The 23,142-nt window shown below is 41.2% G+C and overlaps 1 protein-coding gene across 2 annotated transcripts in view; it reads right to left on the bottom strand.

The window, feature by feature from the left end:
• The window catches only part of LOC307266683 (NLR family CARD domain-containing protein 3-like), a 17,820-nt gene extending 3,600 nt beyond the window's left edge, over nt 1-14,220 (bottom strand). For both annotated transcript variants that reach the window (XM_080048760.1, XM_080048761.1), the window contains exons 1-7: nt 14,166-14,220; nt 12,414-12,708; nt 10,491-10,553; nt 7,522-9,361; nt 7,255-7,425; nt 2,694-2,867; nt 735-908 (exon numbers count right to left, since the gene is read on the bottom strand). In XM_080048760.1, coding sequence (XP_079904886.1) covers nt 735-908; nt 2,694-2,867; nt 7,255-7,425; nt 7,522-9,361; nt 10,491-10,553; nt 12,414-12,696 — 2,705 coding nt within the window. In that variant the 5' untranslated portion in view covers nt 12,697-12,708; nt 14,166-14,220. The remainder of the gene's footprint in view (nt 1-734; nt 909-2,693; nt 2,868-7,254; nt 7,426-7,521; nt 9,362-10,490; nt 10,554-12,413; nt 12,709-14,165) is intronic.
• Nucleotides 14,221-23,142: the final 8,922 nt, after the last annotated feature.

The following is a 23,142-nucleotide window of genomic DNA, read 5'->3' as shown; positions in this document are numbered from 1 at the left end:
AAGGGGTTTTGCAACTTCCAAAATGCACAACTCACCCCACTTTCCCCTATATATATTAAAGTATTATTTTATATCTAAATACATTAAGTGGGTGGTACAATTTGAGGGGAACATTTTAAAAGAGTAGATGTAATGTCCTGTATTCTGCTGCCCTCTAACATGTAGCTTGATGATTGTCTGGCTAAAGTAAAACCCCCAAATTCTGGGACATTCTAATTTGTGGTTGTCCCCAGTCAGATCACATGAAGACAATAAGAAGTTGAAAATATAGAATCTGATTTGATGATTTATTCAGAGCCATCTTTAATAGTAACCTCTCATTGTTTATGTATACTTGAGGATCTCTCTATTTACTTGCATGCAATGACATTTGTTTGGAATTAATTTCTGATATATGATGAATTAAATGGTAAATGGACTCCACTTATATAGCGCTTTTCCCTGGTATTTCACATACCCAAAGCGCTTTACATTGTTTTGTTAACTAGTAAACGTTTTCAATGTAAACTAAAATATTAGCTGGGAGGATATTCAGTATTAAAATGTGACAATTTACCAAAAATTGTGAATGTACATTTACTTTCTTTTGTGACTGCAGACTAAACTTTGTACAAGAGAAATGAAAATATGAACAAAGAAAATGTATAACTTTATGGATGTAAGTTAAGTTTGCATATGAAGGAGATCTAATTATTAATTATAATATCTACAATAGTAACAGTCAGTGAACTGACCTCAGAGTCTCCAGTCTGTAGTGTGGACTCTCCAGAAAACCACACAGCAGCTTCACTCCTGAATCCTGCAGCTTGTTTCCTCTCAGATCCAGCTCTCTGAGATGGGAGGGGTTGGACTTCAGAGATGAGGCCAGAGAAGCACAGCTGATCTCTGACAATCTGCAGTTACTCAATCTGAATAAAGAATAAATGATGTAAGTTTAGAGACAATGTGTGTGTGTGTGTGTGTGTGTGTGTGTGTGTGTGTGTTTTTTTTCTGAGGGAAAAATCAATGATCAGACATTAATTTCGATATGTCTGGTACATATTTTGACATAATTGATAAATAAAGCTGACTTTGTGTCTGTGTGAGTGTGTGTGTGAGTGTGTGTGTGTGAGTGTGTCTCTGTGTGTGAGTGTGTGTGTGTGTGTGTGTGTGTGTGTGTGTCTGTGTGTGTGTGTGTGTGTGTGTGAGTGTGTGCTCTGAACGATCATTATCAATGATCGGTAATTTTTTGCTAAAACAAACTGAAATGAATCTAAAACTGAATATTTCTCCTTCAACTAGTGAACATTTTCAATGTGAACTAAAATATTAGTTAGGAAGATCTTCAGTATAAAATGTGACAGTTTACCAGGTGTGTTCAGGTTTTACTGTGTAACTCAACATGACTTTGTTCTAATCAATGAGCTTTTCTCTACAATGACTGGAGAGACTTTGTCATTGTGTTGTTGTGGATCATCATAATATCAGCCTTCTACAGACATCCTCCACATGTCACCACAACATTAATACATCTGTTCATGTTTAGTAAATCAAGGGTTTATAATATATAAATTAAAGTATTATTTTATATCTAAATACATTAAGTGGGTGGGACAATTTGAGGGGAACATTTTAAAAGAGTAGATGTAATTTCCTGTATTCTGCTGCCCTCTAACATGTAGCTTGATGATTGTCTGGCTAAAGTAAAACCCCCAAATTATATCTCTCTATTTACTTGCATGCAATGACATTTGTTTGGAATGAATTTCTGATATATGATGAATTAGATGGTAAATGGACTCCACTTATATAGCGCTTTTCCCTGGCATTTCACATAGGGAACTTAACATTTCACAACTAGTAAACGTTTTCAATGTAAACTAAAATATTAGCTGGGAGGATCTTCAGTATTAAAATGTGACAATTTACCAAAAGTTATGAACAAACATTTACTTTCTTTTGTGACTGCAGACTAAACTTTGTACAAGAGAAATTAAAATATGAACAAAGAAAATGTATAACTTTATTGATTGCTTGAAATAACCTCAGAGTCTCCAGTCTACAGTGTGGACTATGTGTGTGTGTGTGTGTGTGTGTGTGTGTGTGTGTGTGTGTGTGTGTGTGTGTGTGTGTGTGTGTGTGTGTGTGTGTGTGTGTGTGTGTGTGTGTGTGCATGCTTGTGTTCTGAAGGATCAAACTCAATAATCAGACATTTTTTAAATCAAACTGAAATGTATTGAAAACAAATAAATAGTCCTCCTTCAACTGGTAAACGTTTAAGTGAATAAAGAATAAATTATGTAATGTCGGAGACAGTGTGTGTGTGTTGTGTGTGTGTGTGTGTGTGTGTGTGTGTGTGTGTGTGTGTGTGTGTGTTCTTGAAGTTTCAATATCAATGATCAGACATTTGTTGCTAAAACAGGCTAAAATTAATGGAAAGCAAATAACTATTTCTTCTTCAACTAATAAATGTTTTAAATTTCAACTAAAATATTAGCTGGGAGGATCTTCAGTATTAAAATGTGACAATTTACCAAAAGTTATGAACAAACATTTACTTTCTTTTGTGACTGCAGACTAAACTTTGTACAAGAGAAATTAAAATATGAACAAAGAAAATGTATAACTTTATGGATGTAAGTTAAGTTTGCATGTAAATTAGATCTAATTGTTAATTATAATATCTACAATAGTAACAGAGTCAGTGAACTGACCTCAGAGTCTTCAGTCTACAGTGTGGACTCTCCAGAAAACCACACAGCAGCTTCACTCCTGAATCCTGCAGCTTGTTTCTATTCAGATCCAGCTCTCTGAGATGGGAGGGGTTGGACTTCAGAGTTGAGGCCAGAGAAGCACAGCTGATCCCTGACAAACTGCAGTACCTCAATCTGGATAAAGAATAAATGATGTAAGTTTAGAGACAATGTGTGTGTGTGTGTGTTCTGAGGGAAAAATCGATGTCGATGATCAGACATTAATTTCGATATGTCTGGTACATATTTTGACATAATTGATAAATAAAGCTGACTTTGTGTTTGTGTGAGTGTGTGTGTGTGTGAGTGTGTCTGTGTGTGTGTGTGTGTCTCTGTGTGTGTGAGTGTGTGTGTGTGTGTGTGTGTGTGTGTGTGTGTGTGTGTGGTGTGTGTGAGAGTGTGTGTGAGAGTGTGTGTGTGTGTGTCTCTGTGTGAGTGTGTGTGTGTGAGTGTGTGAGTGAGTGAGTGAGTGAGTGAGTGAGAGAGAGAGAGTGAGAGAGTGCGTGTGTTTGTGTTCTGCAAATAATCTATAACTAAATATTTCTCCTTCAACTAGTAAACGTTTTCAATGTGAACTAAAATATTAGTTAGGAGCATCTTCAGTATAAAATGTGACAGTTTACCAGGTGTGTTCAGGTTTTACTGTGTAACTCAACATGACTTTGTCCTAATCAATGAGCTTTTCTCTACAATGACTGGAGAGACTTTGTCATTGTGTTGTTGTGGATCATCATAATATCAGCCTTCTACAGACATCCTCCACATGTCACCACAACATTAATACATCTATTCATGTCATTTAATCCATTCAGATTAAAAACATACTGCTGATCTCAGTGTTTAGTAAATTAAGGGTACATTTACATGTGCTATACCCAGCACTACTCCGTCTCACGCTGTCTGGTGGAGCCAGAAAGTGGATAAACTCAGCCCAGGAGGTGCAGACATACATGGACAGCTTCCCCAGATCCCCCAAACCCTCATAAAGACTCTGTTTAAGGACGTTGAATCCACTGGATGAGCGGTAACACTGTAGCCTATAGAAGGCAGTTGTGCAGCTGTCAGTTAGCGTCTGTTTTGTTACACAGCTGATTGTGGACCGATATCTGGGTGTTTTGCCTATTTACTAAAGGTACCGGCTGTATACAATGGCTGCACTCAAATAGACTCAAGCTATTTTGTAAAGAAGAATGGGCAAACATGTCAGCCTCTAGATGTGCTCTTTCAGGCCTTACCGATTTTTATTCTCATGTCCTTCTTTGACCATCTTGACTCAGTTATTTCCTCCTATATATGGAGAGTTAAGCGGCCTGGTCTCAATAAGACCCACCTTCAAACAACCAAAGCTGCTGGTGGCCTGACTCTACTTTTTGTTTTACAATTAGGCTGCTAACCTGTGCTGCCTTGCATTTTGGTCTTTCTTTCACAGTCAGCCCAATTGTCCTGACTGGGTAGCCATGGAATTACATACAGATGATAATATGCCCATGCCTGCATTACTTGGATACCCACTTCCACTTTCCTTGATTAAATATTTAAAAAATCCGGTGGTTAAACACTCTTTGAGGATATGGGTTCAGTTATGGAAATATTTTGGGTTGCATCACTTCTCCCTACTGAGCCCTATTGCATCAAACCATCAACCCAAACTGTTCAGCTCTTCTATGCCAGTAGTAACAACCCTTGTTGATTTTGTTCTTTCTTTGAACCCATCTCAAAAGAGACTTGTCTCTGCGTTCTATGGCAGGATGTTGGATCTAAGACATGCCTCTATGGACAAGATCAAAGCAGCATGGGAAGGGGACCTGGGCTTCTCTTTAGCAGAAGAAACATGGAGTTCTATTCTTAAACTTGTTAATTGCACCTCTCTGTGTTCAACTCTAGCCCCTTTTACACAGAGATTGCGGCATATTGACGGAACAACATCACTCCAATAAGCCGGCTCTGCTTGCTTCTGTGTTATTTACACAGAACCAAGCAACGCCGGCCTGCTGGCGCATCAGTAGCTCCTTTTACACAGCGTTCCGGAATGAAAGAGGTGCTTGTAAACAGCGTCAGGTGTGACGTAAACATTTAGCGCCGCGCCGGTCAGCTGCTTTACAACAACAACACTGGCCGGTGAATTGAGAGCAGAAGTGCTGGAGCTTGCAGTAAGAGGGCCGTATTTTACTGTCCCCACGATGTGCCGGTTGATCTCGCTACGCGCTGAGTCCAACATCACTGGGACTGTTAACCAAACTGACAAAATCACTCCGCTCACTGCTTCACCTGTGTGTCTGTGTGTGTGTGTGTGTGTGTGTGTGTGGGTGGGTGTCTGTGTGACAGGTTAATGTTAAACACACGTCCTTGGGGGCGCCCTTAGCTCAGTTGGTAGGGCATCCCCCCCCGGAACAATCTGTTGCGCCTTTCTTCCCCCGTTCCGCAACGGTCGCATTTATACAGCAGGGCGGAGGGCCGAAATTCCGGCATATTCCCGGCTTTCTCTGGCTGTGTAAAAGGGGCTAATGCCTTATCCAATTCAAAGTGGTTCATAGGGCTCATATTATTCATATGTATTGGTTGTTTCCCAGCCTTAACAAGTTCTGGATAGAGTTCTTCCAAACATTATCTCAGGTGTTAAACATCAAGTTGGAAACAAAGCCTCTAATTGCACTTTTTGGGGTCACTGACGAGGTGGTTGGATTAACTGCAGATAAACGACGCACTATATCTTCTGCCTCTCTTCTGGCCCGGCGAACCATTCTGCTGAAGTGGAGGGAACCTGTCCCGTCCACTCATACACAATGGCTGAGAGACGTTATGTCATGTCTTAAACTAGAAAAAATTAAGTACTCGCTTCAACATTCCATTGCAAGATTTCAGAGCGCATGGAGACCTTTTTAAACTCATTCCAGGCTTTGTAAATGCTTGATAATCAAGCACAGTTAAATACAGTCTTCCCATTCCATTATCGTTGACTACTATTGTTATACTGACATATGCTCACTGGCAGTGACTTGGGAGGGATTGTTTTTTGGTGTTTTGATCTTTCTTTTATTGCTGTGGTTTTTTATATAAGTGGCGTAAGTTGTTTTTTATTTATTCTTTTCATACAACTCGTAACAAATTAACAACTTTGCACTTTGAAATCCTCCAGGGCTCAACGCTAAGGTTTTTTTTCTAAGGGTCTGAATTCTACTTGCCCGAAGTCAATTTTGACTGGCCCCTATAAAAAAAATGTTTCTATTAGTCGTGTTCAAATAATTGTTATATTAGCTCTTTATTGACAATGTATAAACACATCATGGACAGTATTATAGATGAGTTAAGGGTCATACTGAAAGTGGAGGCTATTATTCAAATATTATTTGAGTTGGAACATTTGTAATTTTTTTTTGTTTCTAAACCTACAATAACTGCAAACAAGACATGTTTTATGCAAACAAAAATCATGTAAAGAACTTTAACAGCACTTATTTTTATTTGTTTTACCTTATTCCTTTTACAACAGCAATTCTTTAAAACTTATTTCTGCAAACATTTTTTTAGGCCTACAACAAACAACAGTTTTTTATTTTTACTATAGGCTATTATTTTAATGTGTGTATGAGTGATTTTGATTTGATTAAATATTTCAAAATTTGGCTCAGGACAGGCCGTGTTTTGAACTCTTTTCCAGTAGCTTACTTTTAAGCTTCAACTGCCTGAAGTCAGACACCTCTGGGCCATTTATTGAGATCGATGCAGGCTGTAAAGATGTTCCTCTGATAACTGTTGCTGATGTTTATGTTGAACTGCACATTAACTGGTAGGCTACTAGGCTACTAGCAGCAGAGCAAACGTTAGCATCCTCGCTACTACTAGATTTACGTTGGGTGCATAATGCATTTAAAAAACGCGGATATTTTCGCTGCTTTTCAGACGGTCGGGGTCGACTTCACTCCATTTATAATTTACTCGTTGGCTTTTGGACTTTCTGTCACACCAACCTACTGCGTGTAGTTCTCTTCTCTAGCTCTCTAACTGGGTGTGTGTGCTCACCGGTGTTGTGCCGAGTCTGCGTGTGTATGTGTGTGTATCGGCGGTGGAGCCCCGCCCCCCCTTCACAAAACGGAGCAGAGAGGAGAGATGCAACGTAGCAGACACTACGCGCACACAAATTAGCGTTAATGTAATAATTAGCACCAGTTAAATATGAAAATAGACTATAGATAGATTACTTATTTGGCGATTCAAAAAATAAAAATAAGAAACATGATATATTTTTTTATTATTCAAGAATTTCAGCGGAACCTCCCGGTTGCCCGGTCGGGCATGCCAGTCATAGTTACTGGCCCGACATAGCATTTTACTTGCCCCGGGACATCGGGCAATCCTTATTGTTGAGCCCTGTACTCAAGACTAAATAAAAAGATTTTGATTAAAAAAAAAGATCATTTGACAATCGCTGTTGAGACATAATCCTACACAGGTTAACTTGATATAAACTGATGTAAATCAGATGTTAAATGGTCATCAGTTAAACTGGTGCATGAAGCCTGACCTGAGAGATTCCAGTTTACAGTGTGGACTCTGCAGTGCAGCAGACAGATGCTTCACTCCTGAATCCTGCAGGTCGTTGTTACTCAGGTCCAGCTCTCTCAGACTAGAGGAGGAGCTGAGAACTGAGGACAGAGCTTCACAGCTTCTCTCTGAGAGGTTACAGCCACTCAGCCTGGAGAGACAACAGTAGCAAATAGAGTAAACCATTTTTATTTTTCAGTTGAAAGATGGTGATCATCTATTCATGAATAAATCCTACTGTACGTACAGAGCTTTGTTGGAGGCTTTGACCACTGGCAGCAGCCTCAGAAGAACCTCCTCTGAAGCAGAGTATTTCTTCAGGTCAAACACATCCAGATCTTTTTCTGATGACAGTAAGATGAAGCCCAGAGCGGACCATTGAGAGGGAGACAGATTATCTGTGGAGAGACGTCCTGAACTCAGGGACTGTTGGATCTCCTCCACTAGAGAACTATCGTTCAGTTCGTTCAGACAGTGGAACAGATTGATGCTTCTCTCTGGAGACAGATTCTCACTGATCTTCTTCTTGATGTACCTCACTGTTTCCTGATTGGACTCTGGGCTGCTTTCCTTTTTCAGTAGGCCTGGTAGAAGTCTCTGATTGGTCGGCATTGAAAGACCCAGGAGGAAGCGGAGGAACAAGTCCAAGTGTCCATTTGGACTCTGCAAGGCTTTGTCAATAGCAGACCTGTGGACATTGGTTTCAGATGTTTTGCTGAAAATCCTTCGCAAATATTCTACAGGAGTTTCCCCTAGCTTAGACATAACATTCCTGTTACTGTTAAGGAGTTCCCTCTCTACATAGAAAGCGGCCAAATACTCATGAACACTCAGATGGACAAAGCTAAACATCTTGTCTTCAACATTCTTCCTGCCACGTTCCACTTTAAAGATCTCTGTGAACACTCCTGAGAAGAGAGATGCTTCTCTGACATCAATGCCACTCTTTTTTAGATCTTTCTCATAGAAGATCAGGTTGCCCTCTTTCAGCTGGTGGAAAGCTAGTTTAGCTAATAACTCAATGCACTCACTGCACACTTTTTTTTCTTGGCCCTCTTTTGTTACAATCTGGAACTTGATATATTCTGTGTACATCTCAGTCAGGGTCTTGGGCAGCTCTCCATCCTCTCTGGTCTTCACCAAATCCTCCGAAACTGTAGCAATGATCCAGCAGAAGACTGGGATGTGGCACATGATGTGGAGGCTTCGTGATGTCTTGATGTGGGAGATGATTCTGCTGGCCTGCTCCTTATCTCTGAATCTCTTCCGGAAGTATTCCTCCTTCTGTGGGTCAGTGAACCCTCTGACCTCTGTCACCATGCCAACACAGTCAGGAGGGATCTGATTGGCTGCTGCAGGTCGTGTGGTTATCCAGAGGCGAGCAGAGGGAAGCAGTTTCCCCCTGATGAGGTTTGACAGCAGCACATCCACTGAGGTGGACTCTGTGACACCACAGTGACGAGTATTGTCCAGTTGGAGGCGGCTCTCATCAAGTCCATCCAAAATGAACAGAAGTTTGAATTTGCTCTTGTCATAGTTGGTGTTTCCTGAAGATTGCAGAGTTGTGAAGATGTCATTAAGAGCTTCTTCACTGATGGCTCTGGTTTCTGTGATTAATTCATGAATTAGCTCTGCCAAACAAAACTTTTCTTCTTTCAATAAATTCAACTGGCGGAAGTCGAAGGGGAATATGAGATGCACATCTTGATTGGCTCTGCCTTCAGCAAAATCCAAAACAAACTTTTTCATGAGAAATGTTTTGCCAATTCCTGCAATTCCTATGGTCAGCGCTGTTCTAATGGGTTTGCATTTTCCAGGGGGGATTTTGAACATGTCACTTGGTTTAATTGGTTTCTCTGTGTCTGCTGGCTTCACCGCCTCAATCTGTCTGATTTCATGCTGTTTGTTGATGTGTACGTTGCCCCCTGCTGTGATGTACAGCTCTGTGTAGATCTCACCCAGAGGCTGGGAATCCTTCTCCTCTAACCACCCCTCTTTGGCGCAGTTGAACCTATCCTGGAGGTTTGTTTGAAGCTGTTTTTGGTAAAATGAGATGGGTGTTGGCACTGGTCGGGCAACAATCGCATCTGTGTGACATAAGTAGAAAAAATACGTATAAAATTAGACTTGTGTAAAGATGCTTATTTTCTCATTAGCACCATCAAATGTTTTTTTTCACCTACATTTTCGTTTCTTGAAGGAAATTAACATGCGGTTCAGAGTAAATTAAGTCTATATTAGTAATTCTATGAATTTATGGCATCAGAAAAGTTGTAATATTTTCTATATAATAAAAAATACAAGTCTACATTGACATCGAGCTACAGTTCGTTTTCATTGGTTTGGTTTGAATTAAGAGCTGATTAGCGGACTTAAAAAATTCATGTATTTAAAATGTAAAATAAAGATTTACTTTTCTAGCACGCTCACAAAAATGGATAGACGCTAAAACTTTCACTCAAAATGTGAAGATTGGGAGGAAATGTGTCCTTCCTTGCAATGAACAAAACAGGCTGTAGTTCTTGTTCATTCCACTGCTGCTACAAGGATGAGTCTAGTGCAGTCACTCAAAAACTAATGTTCCGGTTACATCTCCAGTATTGCCCCATGGTTACCCTGTGCAGCAGGGGTCAGCAAGTAAGTTTTGCCCCAGGCCAGATCATAATCAAAGGCTAATTCAAGGAATTGATTGATTAGAAAATGCATCTAACAACGATCCAATGTTTGCTGAAGTCTCTCCAACTCAGTTGAAATCCACGGACATTGTATGAGAGAGAATGGTTTAGAATTTTTTCATTTCATTAAATTTTTTCGTGGTTCTTAAAGTGTTACATTATAAATATATTATGAGTATAATACCATCCACAACATTACTCCCATATTATCTCCCAGTGTCTCTGTCTTTATAAAATAAATGCAGCTGTTGTGACATCACTGTGCAAGAAAATATTGAAATTAATTTAATTTAGAAGCATACACACAGAACAGTCCTGATGCTCCCTCATCTCTCAGCAAGTTTCCTGTTGCTGGTTAAATCTTAATAGTAAAAAACAACAGAGCTTAAAGCTCGGTATCTTGAGGTAACTGCATTTTATATCGAAAGATAATTGACTCGTTATCTAGAGATACTTGACTTGTGGTCTTGAGCAGTATTTAAATCTCCATGTTAGCAGCGATTTCAAAGCTTCTTCTTTGTGAAAGCAAATCAATTTTTACCTTCAATCTGGGAGGAGGACGCTCCAATGTTTGCTGAAGTCTCTTGAACATCGTTGACGTCAACTGACACAGAGAGGAAATGTTTTTTAATTTGTGTTTCGTTATACATGTATTATTGTGATAATAATACCATCCACATTCCTCACAGTCTCTCAAACCAAGAGTAGCAACATCACGCCTCTGTCCCAGGCCCGGTTCTACGGGGGTGCATGAGCATGCATTGCACCCTCAAAAAAATTGTTTGCACCCTCAAATGAAAAAAGGAGGGAGTGAATTTTTTTTAATAAATATGATAAAAATAATAAAATACTTGCTCACAAAACAAATTATAATTAACCTTTGACCATTTCCATTAAATACCGCTGTTTTCTGCATTTATTTTGTTCACTAAACCGATAAGAACGTTATCATTATTCGACTGGCAGCTGTGGCTAAGCGAACCCATCTCTACTAGTGCGCTCCGCTCTGCCCCGCCCACGCCTGAACTATTTTGCTTTCAGCGATTGCAGTGCAATGGTTATTCAGCATAAAGTTAAAACACTCGCTCGCCCAAGACTGATGTTAAACCGAAACACAAAAGCCTTGCGCGAGCGAAGCAGTGATTCACCCGGTGAAACATGGGGTGAGACTGTGACTGGGTAACGGTGTCATCACCTTGCCGGTGATAACCGGCCGCCGGGGATATCATGTCCGCTAACGTTGTTCAGGGGAGTCTTCCGCGATCGGATTGCATTTCACGAGAATGAAAACACAGAGCAATGTCGGCAAACTGACAGCGCGACGAGAGAAAATAGAGTGAGCAGCTTTCCTCCGTTAGTTTCAGTCTACAGCCGAAAAAAATACAATCACCACTTAAACATGGATATCGTTTAAATAAAGCCTCTTGTTTTTATGATTATTAGGGCTTTGATGCAAATTGAACATTTCGGTGGCAGCTGTGGTGCAGTTTTTTTCAGCAACTCGCAGACTCATGCTTGCCCATAGGCGTAGATTTGGTGGGAGGGGGCGGGGGGAGGGGGCACAGGGGATGTCCCCCCCCCACCCCAATAATCAGAAGAGAGCCTACATTTTTTCTCAAAAAGTAAGAAACCATATTCTCCCCAAAAGAGGTAAAAATAACAGTTCAGGATGTTGAAACATTGATATATCTCCTAATTGTTAATACATATTCCCCTATGATTTAAACATTAAAGTGTCATAATAGTTCACACTGCTGCTGTGTCCTGAATAGTGTCCTAAAAAAAATAGTTTTGAACAATACAGTAGAGTAAATATTTGAAAGCAATACAGAATGCCTGAGAGCCTTACTGTTTTTTATAACATTATATTAACGTCACTGGGAGCCTGTTGTCTTTTCCTTTAACAGAAATTTAGACATGTCCGCCATAAATAATTAAATACAGAAGGCATAAATAAGTACATAAAAATTCACCCGAATGCACAAAATGGTGTGTTCGAAGCACATTTTTTTCTGGGGGAGTACCCCCAGAACCCCACTTATGTTGAAGCGAAACCTAAGCCCTTGTGCTTGCCACCCAAAAATGATCACTGGCCCCATCCTGGCCACCCCAATGAAAATGTTCTGGCTCCGCCACTGCCCAGAAGCGCTTGACTATCTACTGGTAGAAAGGCCTGTGTAAAAAGCCAAGTCTGAACTGAAGCTGGGTAGCTGGTTTTATATAGTACTGGTGCACCCCCTGTAATCTCAGATGCACCCTAAGGCATTCTGTTCTGGAACCGGGCCTGCTCTGTCCCCTCAATCAGCAATGACTGATAACCTAAACTTTTTCTCATAATCACAAGATCAGGCCTCTAGTTCTTTGGTGAATGCACTGGGCCTCTGTACTGAGGCCATGTTCCTCCACCAGTATTCTGTTGCCAACTCTTTATGCCTAAAAACACAAATCATAAAGTGTTTCTGACCTTCTGGTCCTGCGATGGTGTCTGACAGTTTCTTCACCAGATCATTCTGCTTCATCTCCTCTAAAACCTTCTTGGTCACGATCAGAGCTCCAGGAAGTGTGTAGGCGTCCACCATCAGATCGACTATGATGCATGTCGTTTTAGCATCCTCTAGTTTGGACTTTTTGATGGGTTGGTAGCCTAACCCTTTCATGATGCCAGGCTCCCTCAGATACCATTTGAAGAGATCCAATTCATCGTTTAGTAAATCGTCCAGAATGTCCAAAAGGTCCTTTGATGTCATCGTGGCTTCCTGCTAAAATCAGACAGTATTGTCAACCTGAAGGAAAACTAACACACATGTATTAAAGCACCAACAGGAGTTATGATTGGCCGATACAGGAGCTTTGTTGACAGAACCACATCTATGTTCACATCACATCAGACACGACAAACACAAAACAGCTGTTCAGTGGTTAGAGGCCTATAGGTCATACTCAGGAAGTGAGCGTTTCTGAAATGGGTACATGAAAAAAATAAACTGTTGCAACCTGATTTGACGGAAAAGGTTTACTTTATTTATTTGTGTTGCTTTTTTACCTTTAATTGGATAATTTTAGAGGCAAGAGAGAAAACACAGGGAAAGACATGGGGGTGAGAAATACAACAAAGGTCACTGGCTGGAATCGAACCTGCGACGTTGTGATTATGAGGCATGAGCAGAAACGCTTCATGCTTTGTGTAGTTGTGTACAGTCACTGAATAAAAACCTCAAGTTTCACGCAAAGAGTAAAAGTATGATTGAATACTCACTCCTAAAGGTCTGCCTCCAGCCCATAACACTGCCCTCTTATCTTAACTGCTTTTTAATATGCTCCCTATCCGACCCTGTCCTCAATTCCAGGTTTCTCAAGTCTACACATATTACCCCATAATACTAAAAAATGAATAAAAAACCTTTTTGTCGGGTTGCAGCCGTTTTTTAAATTTCTTCATGCGCCCATTTCAGAAACGCTCACTTCCTGAATATGACCTATAGGCCTCTAACCACTGAGCAGGATGCTGTGGTTTGTCGTGTCTGTCAAAGGCTGTGAATACTTATGTACAAGTGACTGTCAGTCTTTTATTTTTAATACATTTGCAAAATTCTCAAACAAACTTTTTTTAAGTTGTCATTTATGGGGTATTAGGGGTATAGTTTTGAGGATTTTCTTTTTATTTATTCCAGCGTTACTCCAGGCTGGAACATAATGAAATGTGGAAAAAGTGAAGCGCTGTGAATACTTTCCATATGCACTGTATATCCAGCAGACTATGGCCTCACCGAACAAGCTCCATATCTAACCACTGAACAGGAGAGCAGACTATGGCCTCACCGAACAAGCTCCATATAACCACTAAAAGACAAGTTTCAACACGGATTGTGAAATCAGAACAGACAGAAGACGACAAAAAGGTTTGTTCAGGAGTCACAAGCAAGACTGAGAGAAGAGGGAGTCACACACACACACGCACGCACGCACGCACGCACGCACGCACACGCACGCACACACACACACACACGCACACACACACACACACACACACACACACACACACACCCCTTGTTTTCTTGGCTCAGGTTTATTATTATTCAGACAGTAAGAACTTTGTGTCCACAGGTTAATCAAACTGTTGAGTTCGTTTGAACATTTCTTTCATCTACAGTTTACAGGAGAAAAAGACTCAGAGATTGTGACAGTAAAATAATATTAATGTTGTATTAACACTCACCCTGCCTCGGCCTTAAGTTCCCCTCCGTCTGCTCTGCCGACTCAAAATGGAGTCTGAACGGACTGAATACTTTCAGGGTTCCCTCCATAGACATATATGATGTCTATGGTTCCCTCCCTCCACTGTTGCGCAACATCAGCCGGCCGACATTCGGGAGGGAGGGGGCGCGCGGTGTCTGAGAAGGAGGCGGGCTAGCTGCTAGCTGTCACTCAGGAAGATCTGTATAGGCTCGTTCGACCTAACTTTCAGCTCGTCTGGAAAGTAGACGAGAGTAGCCGAGTGCAGTCGGGGGAGTGACGAAAATGCCTGACTGAAGCCGGACAGCTCCGAGTCGGAAGTAGCGTCCTTGTTGCGGATGCAGTTCGTTTTCTAGTTTTATTTTGAAGGCCTATTAGAAACATATTCGCAGGAGAGTCACACATGCTACAACCGATTAGAAGCAGAACACAACACAAAGACGAGTAAACACTTTAAAAGCGAGGGGCATTTTCAAAACAAGAAACGAGATATAAGCTAATATCCCCATTCCCCACACATCTTTATCTTTCTTGTTACTTTACTAGAACACCTACTTTTAAGTGATAAAGAATAATTTACAAGAATAATTTACAAATCCAAATAAAGGAGGTTTAGTATTTCTCCCTTCACATAACGAATATGATCGGCCTAAATAAAGAAGGTCTAAGAAAAGATCCCTTATTATTATTGTAGAGATGGATATGATGAACTGTATTATGATGTGTAACAAACAAACTACTTGTTGTAGTTTTGGTCTGGCTTTGCGACACTACATGTAAAATACAATTCCCAGACCATTTAGATCACTTGAAATAAGCCTATGATTTAATCTTAATGGTATAAAAATCACTTCACCAAGATCTTATGTGACTCAAGTTTGTGTTCACTTTTAAATATATCTATACAGGAGAGTTACACATCCAAATTATTTCTATGTCAAGGGTTCAGAGGTTTAACTCTGATTAAGTACATTTCTGCTTAAATGCATATTGTGGCGGCCTAATGATTAAACATAAATTAAAATCAAAAAGAATGGATCGTAATTTAATTTTGAGCGGTGATGTCAGACTTTTGCCTAACCAATTGGGGAAACGCATCAAAGGCACGAGGTTTAAACTCCCAATTAGCGCTCAGCTCCGCCTGTCAGCAAGACGTTTCCCATCAGACATTTCGCTCCCGCAGCCCGTGGGGAGCAACTGCAGCGACTTGCTCCAGTGTCTGTGTCCGTCTTGATACCGCGGGACTTCAAAGTCTCAAGCAGCCGAGCCGCAGCCAGCCACGGGTGCAAGTCATGGACATATAAAGAAATGGACACCGTATTGAAAAATGGCGCTCATTCATTCCTATGAAAGCTTCTCATTGGCGCAGAGAAGCAACAAGGAAGCTGCCATATTGCTTTCATGAGAGCCCTGGCACGCCCGAGTGTATGACGTAGTGGCGCCATCGACCTATCAAGAAAGAGGGGGCGGCAACGGGCGGCAAGCGTAGCGGGCTGCCCACTCCCTCCTCCTCCCTCGAAAACAAACTGAAAGCCGTTAAAAGCCGTTGGGCTAATAAAACGCTTGATGTGGCGTTTTGAAATGAAAAAACTTCAGGTTTAATAGTATATGGTCTAAAGATAAGTTTGAGCCTATGATTGATATCCAGAAAAATTTTGCGGCGACACAATCTTGTTCGCCGCTTGTATTGGTGTGGACGGGAAAATCTGCCTTAGGGCTTTCATGGAAAATAAGCTCCCATTCACAGCATGCAGTACTAATGGGTTGGCCACTAGTCCATGCTGGTTGCTCGGAAAAGGCAGTGTCCTGGGGCCCTGGTGCAAGTGGGACAAAAAGTCTAACCATAATGCAGTGCGCTCAGCAAGACGAGCGTCATAATTGCGCAGGTCTTAGCAAGACGGCGACAGGTCGAACGAGCCTAATAGCCTCGTTCGACTTGGAGCCGTCTTGCTCAGAGCTGCGCAACTATGACGCGCGTCTTGCTGAGCGCACAACAAAAATGCTGCAAAAATGCTGTGCGCTCTGCAAGCCGAGCGTCATAATTGCGCAGGTCTCAGCAAGACGGCGACATCTCAAACGAGGCTATTGACATGACTTCCTTGAAAAATGGAGTGACACTAACGGCCCTGTCGCTACACAGTGAGCTCATATGCCACACAGAGGCGGAGGACTTTTCTTATTCTAAATTGTTGGCGGGCAACTTGGATGTAGATAATGTGTCTATCTATCTTAGTGTTACGAGACAGAGTAGCGCAAGTGAGCGAGCGAGCGGCAGTGTGTGTGTGTGTGTGTGTGTGTGTGTGTGTGTGTGTGTGTGTGTGTGCGCGTGCGTGTGTGTGTGTGTGTGGGACGTCAGTGAGTGAGTGGACGAGCGAGGGGAGTGAGCGGCAGCCTGTGTCAACCAAGTGAAACGTGTGTGTGTGTGTGTGTGTGTGTGTGTGTGTCCAGGGAAACAAAAAGGTAGGCCTGTGGCATGGAAAACAATACTGTGGAGCCTTTTAACAATAGAACCCCATTGTGGGAGTCCACAATAGAAAATGATGTGAATAGATGATCAAAAATAAAATACAATTTAATTTAGCTCTACTTCCACCACTCAGCGGACAGACAGACAGACAGACAGACAGACAGACAGACAGACAGACAGACAGACAGACAGACAGACAGACAGACAGACAGACAGACAGACAGTCAAACAGACAGACAGACAGACAGACAGACAGGGTTTGAAGGTTGGTCCTTTTTGGATCTTGATGTCTTTGCTCCAAATGGTTTCATTTAAATGTCCTTGTTTTTATTTATTTAATTATTTAAAAGTGTATTTATTATAAGTTGACTTACTGTTACTCCCATAGTCTTTCATAATGTTATTTATTTCCTCCCTTGGCCTGTTCAAGGTGAATGTTGTGTTTACTTGTGTATTGTGTGTAGGCCTATTAGATTATACGTCCTCTAGGAGAAATTGTGTGTTTGTAATTGTTCTGTATTTAACAGTCAGGGAGAACTGGGACTAAGTCAGACAGACTCACTCTAAGGAAACAACTCTAAAAACAGCTGTAAGGTTAAAGGCCTACTTCACCGGTTTGAATATGAAGGTGTATTGAATTCTGAGATCCTATGTAGTATAAATGTGCGAAAAAAATTAAAATCGGTTCACCCTAGCCTGAGAAAAGGCAGAAAGAGTGTTTTTTTTAACCCTATATTTCTCTTTCTTGTGACATCACAGAAAGAGACATATAGGGTTATTACTGTGATGTCTTTTACTGTGACATCACAGTAATATTTACAAAGTACATTTTTTTTTGCACATTTATACTACATAGGATCTCAGAATTCAATACACCTTCATATTCAAACCGGTGAAGTAGGCCTTTAAATGACACTATCTTAGTTTAGTCAGTTCATCTCCAGAAGAAAACGACAAACAATTGTTTTCTTCATTCACACAAACTTTATTATTCTTGTCAACAGGCGTCAGTTGGCCCTGATCACATGACACTAGAATACACAACAACACACACACACACACACACACTGTAACACACACACACACACACACACACACACACACGCACACACACACACACACACACACACACACACACTGTAACACACACACACTTACACACATGCAGTAGAGTGCGGGCCACTGCAGTATCTTATAGATCTGGATATACTTTGCTCACATATATACGGTACGGGATTCTCTTCATATTCTGTAAACATTGATATTAACACAGAGTGAACTATTCACAGAAGCTAGGCTGCATTCTACACTCCACTGTGTATAAACAAAGGTTCATAATCAGTGACACAGTAACAAAGTCAATTTACTTGAGTTCTGAACTGCCCCGAGGAACTTTCTATTTGTGTTTAATCTAGCGCCCCCTCTGGACAAATGCAACGCTGGGTGACAGTAGCAAAGAACATTTTCTTTAGAACTGAACTTGAGTTAGTCTCGCAAAGCCAGACCAAACTACAGCAAGTAGTATGGTCTGGAAGCACTCCGTTTAGAGCCGTCTATTCGGGGGGAAACTGGGCTGGCCTGTTTTTATTTCTTTAAACCAATCACAATCATCTACGGCGGGGCTAACCCCGGGAAGCAGCCAATGGAGGCGTAGCGTTGTTTGCCGACGCCAGCGCTTAATAGACGCTGGCGGAAGTGGTCAAGCCAGACTAAACTTAAGTAGACGTTTTGAGTATTTCTACTTTACTGTAGTATCTGGTTTTTTGGAATCTTTCCAAACATTTAAAAGACAAAAATGTAACTTTTGACTCCAGGATATTTCCAGGAAGCTTGTTGGTACAAAATACAATCTACCACATGCAGCTTTCTGATGTTGTCATGATTGTAAGTTCATGTGATGAACGAATGACATTTCTAAACATAATTTGAGTGAAATATGTGTCACTTCACTCCTCCATTTGATCCCCTTGTCTTTTTGTAACCAGAGTCCTACGTCCTACATTGGCCACTGTATGATTTCCAATTCGACAATTTTTTGGGCGAAATTTCAAAGCTGGGACAACTATCCCTTTGAACACAGTGAAAGGTTTAGAACGCAGCTCAGAACTCGACTAACACGAACATTTTACACACACGACGATAAATATAGTTATAGTCAGAAACATCAAGAGAACAGATCAACTGTAACACTACACCAACGCTCAGCAGGAAATAACAGTGTGATGCATGAGGTCATACAGAATTAACTCATCGTGTGTTTTTATAATAATATAAGACACATTTCCCTCGTGAGATTCTTGAAAAAAAAAAAAATTAATTGGAATTAAAGGTGTAGTCAGTGATTCTGGAGAACGCTTATTTTCAAAATCACTTTTAGTAAAAATCAGTGAATATCTCCTCATGATCCGCTACCTGTCTGTACTGTGTGAATATCTCCTCATGATCCGCTACCTGTCTGTACTGAGTGAATATCTCCTCATGATCCACTACCTGTCTGTACTGTGTGCATGCTGAACAAGAAAAAAACAGTGTTAATTCACAGCCTAAGCTCTGTAAACTGATGGATTTTCTTTTGACAAAACGTGATTTTGACAACAAGTGTTCTCCAGAATCACTGACTCCACCAGTAGATAATAAATAAATAAATAAATTCGTAAATAAATATATAAATTAATGTAATAATTTAAAACAATACGTAAACTTTACACTGTAAAGAAAAATTTCCTGCGTTGCACAATTTCAGTAAAAATCATCAGAACATTTCATCAGCTTCATGCAAATTTTTCACGAAAAACATTTTTTTTAAATTTTCCAGGATTTGATACGGCTAGCTCGCTGGCTAATAGCATGTTAGCTCGCTGGTTAGCATGTCAGCAGGCTTACGGTGCCATGCCATGAGTCCAGCGGTCCGTTACTTTTAAAACAAAACCCACTTATGACGTCATAAGGGGGAAGCCACGCCCCGTTTCACCAACCAAACATAGCACTACCTCCACCTGTGATAAGCCACACCCCTCAGATCCCCCTGAATCTAACAGGCAGTTGTATTTAGGGCCAATTTAAGCAGACTGGGCTTTCTGGAAGGCGGGGCTTAAACAGCTCGTAAACAGAGCGTTTCAGACAGAGGCTGAGAACACGAGATTCAGCAGTGGCCCTGTGAGAAATATATTATTTTGGACACTAAACCATGGAAACAACTTTCTAGGACAATTTTGAACCTGGAAATTAGCAGAATGTGTCACTTCTAAGGCTAAAAATAACTCCACGGAGGCAGTGTGTGTATTTTAAAGATAATGGACCGTCGGATTAATGGGAAATGTGTTTCACTATAGACGGATGGCATGGCACCTAAGCTAACAGTAGTCTAGCTAAGCTAACAGTAGCCTAGCTAAGCTAACAGTAGCCTAGCTGGAGGGATCTTATGTACAGTGGATATAAACTTGATGGCAGCTGATCGGTAACGTGTCTGTGCCTGTGTGAGGGGAGAGACAGACACACACACATTGAGAGACACAAGCACACACACACACACACACACACACACACACACACACACACACACACACACACACACACACACACTCACACACACACACACACACACACACACACACACACACACACACACACACACACACACACACACACCCAGACAGCTGTAGACAGTATTGCAGTAGTAATGTGCTGATGTTGATGGAGTTGTAACGTGTCTGGCGGCTCAGCCATCGATGGAGGACTGGGGACTCTCTCCGTGGGCCGGGCTGCCTTTACTGGGACGGCTGGACAGAAGAGGTCAAGGGTCAAACCGGTATTCACACACACACACACACACACACACACACACGCACACACACACACACACACACACACACACACACACGCACACACGCACGCACACACACTAAAGACATATTAAAGGTGTAGTCAGTGATTTTGGAGGACGATTGTTGACAAAATCACTTTTACTCAAAATCAGTGATTATCTCCTCATGATCCGCTGCCTATTTGTACTGCGTGTGCGCTGAAAAAATTTAACAGTGTTAATACACAGCCTAGGCTCTGTAAACTGGTATGTAAACAAAGGGAATGTAAACAAAGGGGACCCACCTCTGTTCACATACAGAGCCTAGGCTGGGTATTTAAGCACACACAGTACAGACAGGTAGTGAATCATGAGGAGATATTCACACATACAGAGCCTAGGCTGGGTATTTAAGCACTCACAGTACAGACAGGTAGTGGATCATGAGGAGATATTCACTGATTTTTATAGAAAGTGATTTTGACAACAAGCGTTCTCCAGAATCAAGTAAATTCAAGCACTTTTCTAGCACATACAAGATAAAAACTCCACAGACGTTTTAAATATAGCAAATATACAGTATCTCACAAAAGTGAGTACACCCCTCACATTTCTTCAAATATTTCATTATATCTTTCCATGCGACAACACTGAATAAATGACACTTTGATGCAATGTCAAGTAGTCAGTGTACAGCTTGTATAACAGTGTAAATTTACTGTCCCCTCAAAATAACTCGACACACAGCCATTAATGTCTAAACTGTTGGCAACAAAAGTGAGTACACCCCTAAGAAAAAATTTCCAAATTGGGCCCTTTGTGTCAATATTTTGTTTTGCCATCATTATTTTCTAGCACTGCCTTAACCCTCTTGGGCATGTAGTTCACTAGAGCTTCACAGGTTGCAACTGGAACCCTCTTCTACCCATTCATGACGACATCAAGGAGCTGGTGGATATTAGAGTCCTTGCGCTCCTCCATCTCCCATTTGAGGATGCCCCAAAGATGCTCAATAGGGTTTAAGACTGGAGACATGCTTGGCCAGTCCATAACCTTTACCCTCAGCTTCTTTAGCAAGCCAGTGGTCGTTCGGAGGGGTGTTTGGGGTCGTTATCATGTTGCAGTACTGCCCTGCGGCCCAGTTTATGAAGAGAGGGGATCATGCTCTGCTTCAGTATGTCACAGTACATGTTAGAATTCAATGAACTGTAGATCCCCAGTGCTGGCAGCACTCATGCAGCCCCAGACCATGACACTCCAACCACCATGCTTGACTCTAGGCAAGACACACTTGTCTTTGTACTCCTCACCTGGTTGCCGCTCCACACTCTTAACACCATCTGAACCAAATAAATGTATTTTGGTCTCATCAGACCACAGGACATGGTTGCAGTAATCCATGTCCGTAGTCTGTTTGTCTTCAGCAAACTTTTTGTGGGGTTTCTTTTGCATCATCTTTAGAATAGGCTTCCTTCTGGGATGACAGCCATGCAGACCAGTATGATGCAGAGTGCGGCGTATGGTCTGAGCACTGACATGTTGACCCCCCACCCCTTCAAGCCCTTCAGCAATGCTGGCAGCACTCATACGTCTATTTTCCAAAGCCAACCTCTGTGTACGACGCTGACCACGTGCACTCAACCTTCGTAAACTGGGCCGCAGGGTGGTATTGCAACATGATAACGACCCCAAACACACCTCCAAGACGACCAGTGGCTTGCTAAAAAAGCTGAGGGTAAAGGTTATGGCCTGGCCAAGCATGTATCCAGACCTAAACCCTATTGAGCATCTTTGGGGCATCCTCAAACAGAAGGTGGAGGAGCGCAAGGTCTTTAATATCCACCAGCTCTGTGATGCTGTCATAAATGGGTGAAAGAGGGTTCCAGTTGCAACCTGTGAAGCTCTAGTGAACGACATGCCCAAGAGGGTTAAGGCAGTGCTGGAAAATAATGGTGGCCACACAAAATATTTACACTTTGGGCCCAATTTGTAAATTTTTTCTAAGGGGTGTACTCACTTTTGTTGCCAGCAGTTTAGACATTAATGGCTGTGTGTCGAGTTATTTTGAGGGGACAGTAAATTTACACTTTTATACAAGCTGTACACTGACTACTTTACATTGTATCAAAGTGTCATTTATTCAGTGTTGTCCCATGGAAAGATATAAAGAAAAATGTGAAGAAATGTGAGGGGTGTACTCACTTTTGTGAGATACTGTATGTATATAAATAATATATACAGTATATCATACTTACATAAATACACATGCTTATGATTTCATACATTGCTACCTGTAAAACTGAACGGAAGCCTATTCATATAATGTTTATTGACAATCACCTAATAAAGCTATTCAAACACACATGGTTTTTCCATAAATATATTAATATTAAGAAGAATAAGCCCTAAAATCACACACACACACACACACACACACACACACACACACACACACAATTCATCAGTATTATAAAACTTACTGTCTCTAGATCGTTTGACAGGACTGTCTCCATACCAACAGTCATTGTCTTTATAGAACGTTCAGACAGAGAACTGCTGTGATTGGTTCAGAATACTTATTGTGTCATAAGAACCAGAGCATAGCCCATAGCCTCATCTAGACTGAACCTCTGTAAAGTTGATCAAACTTAAATTACAATATCTTTAATGTGGATTGATGAATGTGCCTAT

The sequence above is a fragment of the Ammodytes marinus genome, assembly GCF_949987685.1.
Source record: "Ammodytes marinus genome assembly, chromosome: 2".
In the NCBI taxonomy this organism is placed as follows: domain Eukaryota; kingdom Metazoa; phylum Chordata; class Actinopteri; order Uranoscopiformes; family Ammodytidae; genus Ammodytes; species Ammodytes marinus.
Note: the sequence above shows the minus strand (reverse complement) of the source record. Positions and strands in the feature narration are given on the sequence as shown.